The sequence below is a fragment of the Ranitomeya imitator genome, chromosome 6, assembly GCF_032444005.1.
Source record: "Ranitomeya imitator isolate aRanImi1 chromosome 6, aRanImi1.pri, whole genome shotgun sequence".
Classification (NCBI taxonomy): Eukaryota; Metazoa; Chordata; class Amphibia; order Anura; family Dendrobatidae; genus Ranitomeya; species Ranitomeya imitator.
The window spans coordinates 568,302,830-568,315,855 of NC_091287.1; the positions used below are offsets into that span (position 1 = coordinate 568,302,830).

General features: G+C 45.5%; 1 protein-coding gene across 1 annotated transcript; it reads right to left on the minus strand.

The window, feature by feature from the left end:
- Positions 1 to 213: 213 nt before the first annotated feature.
- LOC138643226 (fucolectin-like) lies at positions 214 to 12,792 on the minus strand. The gene is made up of 4 exons (XM_069732088.1): positions 12,773 to 12,792; positions 8,799 to 8,872; positions 2,751 to 3,036; positions 214 to 474 (listed from the first exon to the last, which is right to left on the minus strand). Exons 2-4 carry the CDS (start codon positions 8,869 to 8,871, stop codon positions 306 to 308), a joined length of 528 nt encoding a protein of 175 aa, XP_069588189.1. The 5' UTR covers position 8,872; positions 12,773 to 12,792; the 3' UTR covers positions 214 to 305.
- Between the last annotated feature and the right edge of the window lie 234 nt (positions 12,793 to 13,026).

Genomic DNA, 13,026 nt, shown 5'->3' on the forward strand with positions numbered 1-13,026 from the left:
CAGCCTGTGTACTCCTGTTACCAGTTTTGAACTGCATTTAGCCTACTTTATCATTTGGGCCTACTACCTATGTCTGGCTGTCAGCCACTCATTACAGTTGATTGACCACACATCACTTTTCTGCTGGTGCCCAGCTGTATTTCACTAAGAAAAAAATAAAATAAAAAAATGTGCCAATAATAAAGTCAGGGTTATTACTACATTGAGGTTTATTCAGACATTACAGCAAATCCACAGGTTGTAAGATGGAAACTTCCTATGAAATACAGATCTGGAAAAGGAGACAAACCCTGATATTACAGGAGCTATGAGCAGACTTTATCCTTGTTTGTCACAGAGTCTGAATAAGCCTCGACCTCGCACATGGACAGGTACTCAGAGCGTCCGGGGATCACCACGCTGATGTACCGACCCTCCTTCCCAGGACAGCAGAAGGTCAAGGTGGAAGAAGCAACACTGGTGACTGTGCCGCACCTGGAGGAGAAAACCAGCAAATGTGACCATCAGTGGATCCTTCATTATCACATACAGATCAGAAGACACTGGGCACAGTGCATACACTACGAAAGAGGCCCCAAGCTTGGTGGTTACACTACAAGAGGCACAGAGCTCAATGGTTACAGTACCAGGAGGCATCAAGCTTGGCGATTTGCAGTTACACTTCAATATTTGGTAGAGAATTTTCCTGTTCATTAGTAAGAGGCACAGACTTTGCTGTGTTACTACCAGGAGGCAATAAGCTCAGTAGCTCCAAACTAACAGGAACATTTCTCATTCATACAGCCAATAGTCCATCCATGCAGATTCCTGGCCATTTAATGGTCCTGCAGGGAATGTCTGGGTGTGGGGAAGCCCCCTCACTTTCCACAGTCCTGATTTAGCTGCAGTCTCTGCCTGTCATCTCAGAGACCACCACATGCTGTTTCCCACCACAATCTTAGTTGCCATTTTAAGCCCTGCTATGTTGTCACAGGTGATCATGTAAGGGATGTACCAGGACTGACTTGTACCTCACCCATCTTTTGCAATTAATGTTTGTGTATTGCTGCGCTATATATAATATATATTACTGTATGCTGTGTAATGACAATGCACATATGTTATTGTGTAGGGAATGTGTGGTATGCAGGATAGCCACTAGAGAGGAGCATATTAGAATAACACAGGATAAGACAGTTATAGGAACTAGTTAAATTTAGGAGGGTCCTACTGTGTGATAAGATAGTAAGCTTTGTTTTTTGTCAGTGAGGCCAGGGAGCCCAGACAGTCCAGTAGGGCCTTAGAGCTTGGGCAACACAGTGGGCCCCATAACGTTTGAAGTTGGGAGCCCACATATCCAGGGCTTGGGTACTGAAGGAAAACCACAACAGTGGAATGCTGGGCAGCACCAAGATGTGACAGTAGGAGCGCTGCGGTACCAGAGGGAATGGAACAACCTGGGAAATTCTAGAATTAGGGAAAAGCACAGGAATAGACAAGGATGTGATGTTCCCTGTGAAGTTGCTGTACCTGAACTGGACATACTGTGAAAGAATTCAAGTAAAGTTGTCTGCTATAAGTTAAAACTGGACTGTGGAATCAGCAGGAGTGAACCCACAGCGGTCCAGATGGTACAGAAGAAGTTACAGAAGGTACACTGCAAATGGGATAGTGCATGCATTAGTCTGGTGGCCAGGGTGCGCTCCAGCAGCCATCATTTCAGGCCATGAATACGGCTCTGGTTCCCCTCACAATCACGCTTCAGGTCATTGGGGGGGGGGGGAAATAACACCAATCCACACTGTCAGATCGCTCCACCTTTCAGCCAGGGTCACCAATACATTTCAAAAACCTGACCGTCACATCCAAACATAGACTCAGTGTGAACAGGTGCTGAACCTAGAGTCGCCAACTCGTATATAGTTAAGTAAATAAGGCAGCACACTGCAGCGCTAGAACATACAAACTTGAAAAACGAAATTTGAACTGCATTTCTGCACTAGAAATATGAAAAATGAGAGCGTTTAGCGCATAAAAATGGCCAATTTTATGTGTACCTGGTAGCCCCGTTACGGCATCTCTCTTATACCAGGTCCTAAACTTGCCTTACCTCACTGAGAATAAACGTCTCCATCTGAATGGGTACCTGTGAAAACCTCTTACTAGACTAAAATTCTCTCACTGTGGAGGGGTATTGGACCTGCTGCAATTAAAACACCTGAAGCTAGGAGGCGGGGAGTGCACGATCAGAAGGCTAAAGAATATATTTCAAAAACCTGACCGGCACATCCAAACATAGACTCAGTGTGAACAGGTGCTGAACCTAGAGAGATGCCGTAACGGGGCTACCAGGTACACATAAAATTGGCCATTTTTAGGCGCTAAAAGCTCTCATTTTTCATATTTCTAGTGCAGTAATGCAGTTCAAATTTTGTTTTTCAAATTTGTATGTTCTAGCGCTGCAGTGTGCTGCCTTATTTACTTAAGGGTCACCAATACGTCATCAGGGAGCATTAAAGGGATATTTGGGCAGTGATGAATGCTTTGAGAGTATAATTTGACCATCTGAAATATCGTACAGTGCACATAGGCTGCCATTGTTCTCAACAGAACATAGTGGTTACACGGGACTATATGCTGCCAAGAATAAAGACTGTCACCTTACAAAATAATGATTTGCTTGTTCGTCAGATGATCAGTAACTTGTGCGAACCGCACTGAACTTTTGTTTGGTCTCCTAGAAAGCAAATATTTAGCTTCTATGAACTTACACCGGGTTGTTGTTGTCGGGGGAGTTTCCGATTCGGACCTCGGCCCCCATCAGTCGCTCAGGACAACAGTCCATCCTGTTTGTCAAGACGACGATGGAGATCTTGTAGCTCTGCTTCAGGTCCAGCTTCCACCAGGGATCCTTCTCCAGGTTGGTGTGAGTGCAGGAATCACTATTGAAGTCGGTGTCTTTGTTCCCATCGATGGCGTTCTTGGCCAATCCGCTCCAGGTGGAGTATGGATAGTCCGACACCTGGGAGGCCACACCGGTCCGTGCTAGATTCGTGGCTGAGGAGAGAACAGAAGTCACTTATATGGAGGAGATGTGGAAATAAAGAGCAACTTAGATTGTATGTGGTACCAGCCTGCACTGAGAGGAGAGATGTACTGGAGCATGGGGCTGTATATAGAGGGCTGAGAGGAGAGATGCACTACAGAATTGTAAAGAGGCACTGACAGGAGTAAATCTGCGGCCATATCACCATCTGTAAGACACTCACATGCAGCAGCACACTTCATGGTTCATGCAGGGTCCAGAAGGAGGGAAGAGTTTGTGGGCTGGGAGACGTCATTGCTATAACTAAGGTGATTATGTCCAGCTATAGCCCCAAATGGCTGCTCCCAGACTCCTGGAGTAGCACGTTCACGCTGAACTTTCCTCCAACCTCTCGTAACTTGCTCTTTGACAAACTACAATCTGGTTTCTGCTCCCATCATTCCACTGAGACTGCCCTGACCAAAATTACCAACAATCTACTTATAGCCAAAGATAACGGACAATATTTTATGCTCCTTCTAGACCTGTCCTCTGCTTTTGACACAGTTGACCTCTGCCTCCTACTACAGATCCTTTCCTCCTTTGGCATCAAAGACCTCTCCCTATCCTGGATCCTCCGCATACCTTTCCAACCGCACATTCATCGTCTCCCACACTACTTCCTCATCCCACCATGCAATGACTAGACATGAAGTGCAGTCTTATCTGATATAGATGGATGTCTGGGATTGGTATCTGCACCTTCAGCCACAAAGTTTTGCACAGTCACACGTCTGGACCCTGAGAGCGTCATAGGCTATGTTATTAGGCAAAATTTTAACCCCGCACGTTCTAATTCACCAAACAATTTTGCCCCCATCTACATAATGGGGAAAAAGTGAAAGGAAAAGTGTTGGAGGGAAATTGACAGCTGCCAGATGTGAACAAGGGGGACTTAAAGAATGAGAGCGATGGCGCCATAGAGTATATACTGTACAGTTGGTAAGGTGGGGCCCCGACATGGGATACTCACCACACACGGGGATATGAACACACACACACACACAAAATGCGCCACACACTACCACGTGCTTGAACACATATTACCCTCAGCACACATTTCACCACACATACACCAACCTCGCCACATAAAAAGTCGAAACACAAAAGTCGCCGCTCAAAACTCGCCACACGTGCAAAACTCACCTCATGGAAAACTCGCCACACGCAGAAAGATTGCCACATGCACAAAAGTTGCAACACATGGAAAAGTTGCACATACTCAAAACGCACCATGCGCAAAACTCGCTACACTAACCTGTCACATGCAACTCGACACAAAGTCGCTACATGCATGTCACCACACGCAACTCAACACACACAACTTGACAAACGAAACTCGCCCTAGAACACACACAAGTCTGGTATTAGCCTTCAAAAATAAAAATCTGATTAATAAGCAGACAAACTACAACAAATGTACCATATAGGAAATACGGCAGCTGTCAGTCACATGAACTGTCTATTATGTGTATGTGTGAGCTAATATATACTGCCAGGGGGAGGGCTTCCTGTTGGCTGGGGATTTATCAGGCTGCCAATTTAGCTTACAAATACTAAGGTAAAAATACTGAGCAAATAACGTGTGAACGAGGTCTAATACAGGAGGAGATGACACACTGGTATATACTATATACAGGGGAGATGACACACAGATATTTACTATATACAGGAGAGATGACACACAGGTATATACTATATAGAGGAGGAGATGACATACAGGTATATACTATATAAAGGAGGAGATGACATACAGGTACATACTATATACAGGAGGAGATGACAGATATATACTATAAACAGGAGAGATGACAGGTATATACTATATACAGGAGAGATGACAGGTGTATACTATATACACAGGAGGAGATGACATACAGCAGGTATATACAGGAGAGATGACAGGTGTATACTATATACAGGATGACATACAGGTATATACTATAAACAGGAGAGATGACAGGTGTATACTATATACAGGAGGAGATGACATACAGCAGGTATATACTATATACAGGAGAGATGACAGGTGTATACTATATACAGGATGACATACAGGTATATACTATATACAGGAGGAGATGACATACAGCAGGTATATACAGGGGAGATGACAGGTGTATACTATATATAAGGGAGATAAATATGTATATACTGAGGGGAAAATGAGAGGTGTGAGGTGAAAATGAGAGGAGTGAGGGAAAATAGTGGAGTGATCGGAAAGGGACAGATGTGAGGTTGAAATGAGAGGTGTGATGGGAAAAAGAAGTGAGGTGCTATAACTAACCACAGATATTTACTATGCCCAGGCAACACCGGGCGTATGTATGTATGTATGTATGTATGTATGTATGTATGTATGTATGTATGTATGTATGTATGTATGTATGTATGTATGTATGTATGTATGTGCGTATGTATGTATGTATACCCCATCCCGTTACTGCTCCATCTCACCAGTGACTGCGTAGCTCCACGCTAGCTATAGCAGACACTGTCAATGCTCTGACCCATCAGAAATATACCCAAAACTCATGAAGACTCTGTATAATACAGCAGAAATGTGACAAAACAGCCATGTCTGTGAGGAGGTCACACAGGAGCTGTCTGTGCAGTGTGTGAGGCAACTTGTAACAGACCCATGAGGGAACATGGCGGCTACATGAATCTGAGGTAAAATTGATCCCATATATGATGTAGGAGCTGATACTACACTAATACATGACGTGTGAGGTGAATGTGCTCCTATCAGCTATAATGCGAGGTGATAACCCCAGTATTACACTCCCTGAAACTGCAGACATGTTTCCTCCTGTCCATCCTGTGAGAGAAAGAGCCAGAGCCGCCTCCCCTATATAAGCCCCACCCTCCTCACAGTAATACACCAGGCACAAACCTCTAAACTCCTTCCTCTTAAAGCAACAACTCTCTGGTTTAACCCCTTAGTGACCGGGCCAATTTTTACAATTCTGACCACTGTCCTTTTATGAGGTTATAACTCTGGAACGCTTTAATAGATCCCGCTGATTATGAGATTGTTTTTTCGTGACATATTGTACTTCATGTTAGTGGTAACATTTCCTCAATATTTATTGCGATTATTAAAAAAATGGAAATATGGAGAAGATTTTTAAAATTTTGCAATTTTCAAACTTTGTATTTATGCCCTTAAATCAGAGAGATATGTCACAATAAATAACATTTCCCACATGTCTACTTTACATCAGCACAATTTTGTAAACAATTTTTTGTTAGGGAGTTATAAGGGTTAAAAGTTGACCAGCAATTTCTCATTTTTACAACACCATTTTTTTTTTTTTTTAAGGGACCACATCTCATTTGAAGTCATTTTGAGGGGTCTATGTGATAGAAAATAACCAAGTGTGACACCATTCTAAAAACTACACCCCTCAAGGTGCTCAAAACCACATTCAAGAAGTTTATTAACCCTTTACGTGCTTCACGGGAACTGAAACAATGTGGAAGGAAAAAAAAAAAACGAACATTTAACTTATTTTGCAAACATTTTACTTCATGTAAGAACAGAAATTTAACCATAACTTTTGTTGTGCAATTTCTCCTGAATACGTCGATACCCAATATGTGGGGCTAAACCACTGTTTGGGCGCATGGCAGAGCTTGGAAGTGAAGGAGTGCCGTTTGACTTTTTCAGTGTACAATTGGCTGGAATGGAGATCGGACGCCATGTCACGTTTGCAGAGCCCCTGATGTGCCTAAACAGTAGTAACCCCCCACAAGTGACACCATTTTGGAAACTAGACCCCTTAAGGAACTTATCTAGATGTGTGGTGAACACATTGAACCCCCAGGTGCTTCACAGAAGTTTATAATGCAGAGTTATGAAAACAAAAAAAAATATATATTTTTTCCATAAAATATTTTTGAGCCCCCAAGATTTTATTTTCACAAGGGTAACAAGAGAAATTGGACCCCAAAAGTTGTTGTCCAATTTGTCCCGAGTATGCTGGTACCCCATATGTGGGGGTAAACCACTGTTTGGGCGCACGGCAGAGCTCATAAGGGAAGGTGTGCAGTTTTGGAATGCAGACTTTGATAGAATGGTCTGCCGGCGTTATGTTGCGTTTGCTGAGCCCCTGATGTGCCTCAACAGTAGAAATCCCCCACGAGTCTGGGGGGCGCTATTCACTTTTTCCACAGCGCCATTAATTAACAGCACTGTGGTTTAGGTACCCTTAACTGCCGCCGTTAAAAGGCGTATCGGCGGTTGTTAAGGGGTTAAAATCTACACGAGTTCTCGGTCCACCCATCCCCAAGTCATGTCCACCTCCGTCTAGTCTCCGGTGGTTTCTAGACCGCCATCCAGCAAGACCTGCCCCGCCCATGTAAGAGGGTGAACTGTAGTCCCACTGAGAGGGCACTAGGACCCTGTGGTTTTTGCCTGTTGCAGCAGAAGACAGACCCTGCAAAACTCCCGGAGACAATGTATGCTGGGGGGTGGGGTCCAGTGTCTCCTGTGTAAAGTGAAAATAGGAAGTGAGAGCTGAGAGAGAAAGGCATTAAGAAAAGGCAGAAGCTGCTGTGAGATCTTAAAAAGAGACTGTGTGTGGATTTACTGCAAGTGTTTTTGGAGGAAAAGAAGCTTTTGAGAGACTTTTTGTTGCCAACGTTCCCCTGGAGAAGAGCTAACCTTTTGTTTAACTCTGTGAGAGACTTGTGTTGCTAACGTTTCCTGGAGAAGAGCTAACCCTTTATCTAAGAAAAGACGGAGACTTTACTAAGAACCCAGTACGTATTTGGAAGTCTGTGGATTCCCTGTGCATTGAGTGGAGAAACAAGTCTGCACAGACTGCGGATACAGAGACGGACGGGTTATCGTGGAAGCATTCCTAGGAGCTACAGAAGCAGAGACAACATCGTGAGACCACTAACTAAGTCCCCGGCGTTTGGGCTCGGCATCGGCCGACAAGACAAGAGGAGCTTGCTGTAACTTATTGGCGCTGAAGATATGGACTGGCTGCAGCCTGTGCGGATTCCTGCCTGAGAGGAAATCAATCTCAGGATACGGTACCATAGTTATAGATACCCGGGTATCTCTGCTCAGAGTGTTAAATTGTTACTTTAGAGGTGTATCTTGTATTAGAGTGGTGTAAGTTATACTCAGTGTGCCATTCCAGGGGCTCCCTTAATAACACTACATTCAATTTACACTTGTTCCTGTTTTTAGTTGCCTGTTAGGTAAATTTCTTACTAGTCTGTTGTAGTATACAGTTCTCAGGAGACCTTGGAGTGGCACAGTGATTTCAGCTGCTGCTGAGCTAGTGTATCTTTGGGGTGCATCTGCCTTAATATTCTCCATATTACCTTGATTATTTTGCCTTTGAGTAAATACCGTTGGAGATTTCTGCCTTGGTCTTGGTTTGTGACTCACTGGATCTTATTCGGACCTCTGGTCATTACACCCAAAGCACAACATGTGGGATATGGTTACGCATCAAGACACCTCAGACACTAAACATTTGGAGAACTTGACAAATGTAAGAATCTAAGCAAGTGAAGACTTGACCACCATTTGCTGTCACCAGAAAACCAATGTCCTTCATGTCACCTGCACATTATGGCAGACTGGAGCCCAGGATACAGTGCAGGTAGTACGGCTGTATGATCACAGCACCAAGATGGAAGGTCATCACAGCATCTCCAGACATTGACCCCTCCACCTGCTCTATAACCCACCCCGTGCACAGAATCTCACCTCCAGGTGCAGGAGCGCATCCCAGAGCCAGAACCACAGATCCCAGCAGAATCAGCGACAGCAGAGGATTCATCCTGGGGAAAGGAACAGAGACATGGAGGAGTCAGTAATGTCCACAGAAGAGAAGATCATCTCACTGATCCTGTGCAGACAGGAGACTAAGGGTACCGTCACACACTGCCATTTCGATCGCTACGACGGTACGATTCGTGACGTTCCAGCGATATCGTTACGATATCGCTGTGTCTGACACGCAGCAGCTATCAGGGATCCTGCTGAGAATCGTTCGTCGTAGCAGATCGTTTGGAACTTTGTTTCATCGCTGGATCTCCCGCTGTCATCGCTAGATCGGTGTGTGTGACACCGATCTAGCGATGCGATCCAGCGATGCGTTCGCTTGTAACCAGGGTAAACATCGGGTTACTAAGCGCGGCCCTGCGCTTAGTAACCCGATGTTTACCCTGGTTACCCGGGTACCTCGGCATCGTTGGTCGCTGGAGAGCTGTCTGTGTGACAGCTCCCCAGCGACCACACTACGATTTACCTACGATCACGGCCAGGTCATATCGCTGGTCGTGATCGTAGGTAAATCGTATAGTGTGACGGTACCCTAATCTATTACTCCCTGTTATCAGCCATTACTGGGGAAGGTGGCTGAAATAAACTGATAACAGGGAGTAAGCAATTATACAGTGGGGGAGGGGGGACAGGACAAGTTCAACACCACAAATCCTAACATTCAAGTGTTTTATTGTGAATACTTAGCTACATTTAGTATTTCATCCTGACATTTTATCAGCATCTGCAGTTTAGGCACAGATTCAGCACGGCTGGTGAAGTACATGAGTCCATGGCTGCCCAGTGTCTTTGGGCGTAGATCTGGCCACGTCAGCGCCCCCTTTAGGGCGTCGATCGCGCCGCCTTCTGTCTCTTGAACCTTGTTTTTCCTTACATTCCAGGCATTTTCTATGGGGTTCGGGTCGGGGGATTACCTGCCACTCTAAAATGTTGAGGTCATTGAGAACTGTTGTCGCGGCCTTGGCTTTGTCGTCAGGGGCTCCACAATGTATAAAGTAGTCACACTGATGAAGCCCCAATAATTAAGGTAATGTTCTACCAAAACATTAATCCAACGGCTTACTTTCCTGCTCACATTCTTGGTGGCATGCTTCCACCGACTGCTCCTCGCACCACAGTCAGGTGTTTAACCTTATATTTCGGGTGACGCTGTACAATCTTTGAGCCTCCCCTGACCGGCCTGAAGTGCTCATCACTGAGCAGCACTTTCCAGACATTTTACAGAAGTTGCCCTTTCTCCTCCATGGCTGCCATGAGCGGAGGCTTCTTGGCCGGCCCGGGTCCTTCTGCAGCCGGCGGTGACGACTTGTCCTCGTTGCGATGTTCTGGAGGAGCGGAGGGGACTGTTCAGTGGCAGAAGGATTTGACATCACTGCACACTTCAGAAGTCAGTCAGTCCTTGGTGAAGTCTTAGGCGCCAGAGTCGGACGTCCTCTGCGGTAGCGACCCAGGAGGCAATGACAGCGCCGACCACGTCAAGGTGATAAAGTGTCTCGACACGCCCAGGTCTGTAGCTACAGCCGTCAGTGAATGCCCTTCTCTGGCAGTCGCGGCATCAGATTTCTCTCCCATTTTACGCTTCTGCCGACCCATTAGGGAGAATCAAAAACTGTCCACTAGCAAAACTGTCCTAATTCCCTACAGCAACCAGAGCGCAGCTTTCATTTTTCCAGAGCAGTGTGAGGAATGAAAGCTGAGCTTTGATTGGTGCCAGTTTTGATAATCTCCCCCATTGTGTGCACTTTTAACCCCTTAGAGACCCAGCCAATTTTTTTTTCTTTTTTCTTTCAAATCTGACCAGTGTCGTTATGTGGTAATAACTCTGGAGCTTCATGAGATCTCACTGATTTCGAGTTTTTTTTTTTCATGATACATTATGGTAATTTTATCTTGATATTTTCTGCATTTTATAAAAATATCAAAAAGTTTAACAAAGAAAAAAAAAAATTGTAAATATTATCAGTTTTCAAACTTTGAATGATTATGCCTTTAATCCAGACAGTCGTACCACACAAAGTGGTCAAACATTTCCCTCAGGTTCAGCTTCACATCAGCACCATTTTTAATTATTTTATTATTAGGATTCTAGAAGGTTTCAAGGAAATACACAAATTTTTTTAATTTTTTTTTTTTTTTTGGGGGGGGGGGGAGGGGGACATATTCCATTACGAAGTGACTTGAGGGGGGAGGGGAAATGGGCTATATTTCAGAAAATCATCAGAAGTGAGACCATTAAGGCCTCTTTCACACTTGCGTCTTCTGTCCTCCGCCGCAATCCGTCACTTAGGGCAAAAACAAATACTGCAAATGTGCTCGCAGGATGCGTTTTTTTAACCATAAACTTGTATTAGTGACGGATTGCCACACGTTGTGCGACAAATGCGTCATGTTTTGGCAGACCGCCAGCACAAAAAAAAAAAAAAAAACTTCAATGTAATTTTTTTTGTACGTCACATCCGCCATTTTTGACCACGCATGTGCAGCCGAAACTCCGCCCCCTCCTCCCCAGACTGCAGAATGGGCAGCGGATGCGTCGAAAAACTGCATCCACTGCCCACGTTGTGCAGATATTTCACAACGTCCGTCGGCCAGACGCATAGCGACGGACCCGTACCGACGGAAATGTGAAAGAGGCCTAAGGGGTTATAAAGCCATGGCTGGCACTAAACCAATCAAGGCTGATCGAGCGGCGGCCACCTTGCTCTATTTACACCTGTCTGATGTGAGGTCAGCAACACATATTAGAAGCAAAATAAAAAACGGATTTTGGGTAAGTTCACACTGGGCATTTATTGCTGATTTTTCAGCAGCTTTTTACAGCACCAGCAAAGCCTGTGAGATTTCAGAAATCTCATGCACACAATGTTTTCTGTTATCAGGAGTTTGTGCGTTGCGGCTTTTTATGGACAGAGCAGTCACATGTCACTTTCAGCATTTTTCACCCATTGGCTTGAATATGAGTGTTGAAAAAAAAACAAGAAAAAAAACAAAAACAAACCAGGGATCATTATTTGCAGCTTTTTTTCCCTGCAGAAGAGTCATGAACAAAGACAAGTTAACCCCCAAAAAAACCCACACACCTAAACCTGCATCTTTGCCACAGCTTCTTTCCTGCAGAAAAAAAGAGCAGCAAACGCCCGGTGTGACCTTCCCCTTTATGTCGCCTTCCCCTTTATGTCGCCTTCCCCTTTATGTCGCCTTCCCCTTTATGTCGCCTTCCCCTTTATGTCGCCTTCCCCTTTATGTCGCCTTCCCCTTTATGTCGCCTTCCCCTTTATGTCGCCTTCCCCTTTATGTCGCCTTCCCCTTTATGTCGCCTTCCCCTTTATGTCGCCTTCCCCTTTATGTCGCCTTCCCCTTTATGTCGCCTTCCCCTTTATGTCGCCTTCCCCTTTATGTGGCCTTCCCCTTTATGTCGCCTTCCCCTTTATGTCGCCTTCCCCTTTATGTCGCCTTCCCCTTTATGTCGCCTTCCCCTTTATGTCGCCTTCCCCTTTATGTCGCCTTCCCCTTTATGTCGCCTTCCCCTTTATGTCGCCTTCCCCTTTATGTCGCCTTCCCCTTTATGCGACCTTCCCCTTTATGTCGCCTTCCCCTTTATGTCACCTTCCCCTTTATGTCGCCTTCCCCTTTATGTCGCCTTCCCCTTTATGTCGCCTTCCCCTTTATGTGCAGTTTTTTGCCAGCGCTGTGCTCCCCTCAGTAACAGCAGATAACAGGAATAGACTGTAGGACAGGAGACAATTACTCTCTGTTATCAGCCGCAGCCTCAGAAATAGAAGAAGCCGGCGTGCTGCAATCAGGGGATGCTACAGAGCAAAGCCTCCAATCACCTGGTGCAGAACAGCGCTGCAGTCAGGCCTGGCTGATAACAGGGAACAGTAGCTCACATTTACCTTTCACCAGTACAAGCCAATATCCGTCACACCGGCTCAGTGCCAGCACCTCTCTTCTGCAGCTCAGCAGCCTCACAGCTGGGTATTTATAGGCTTCTACTCTCTGGCCACGCCCCCTATTCATAGCTCCTCCCTATGCCCCTCCCCCTGAGCGCACAGACTGACAGTGTCCCGGCCCCCTCCCCCGTTGGTGGTCAGCGCGGTGCGGCTGGTGACTAGTAATGGCCGCTCGCTCGGCTCGGGGCTGCCCGTGT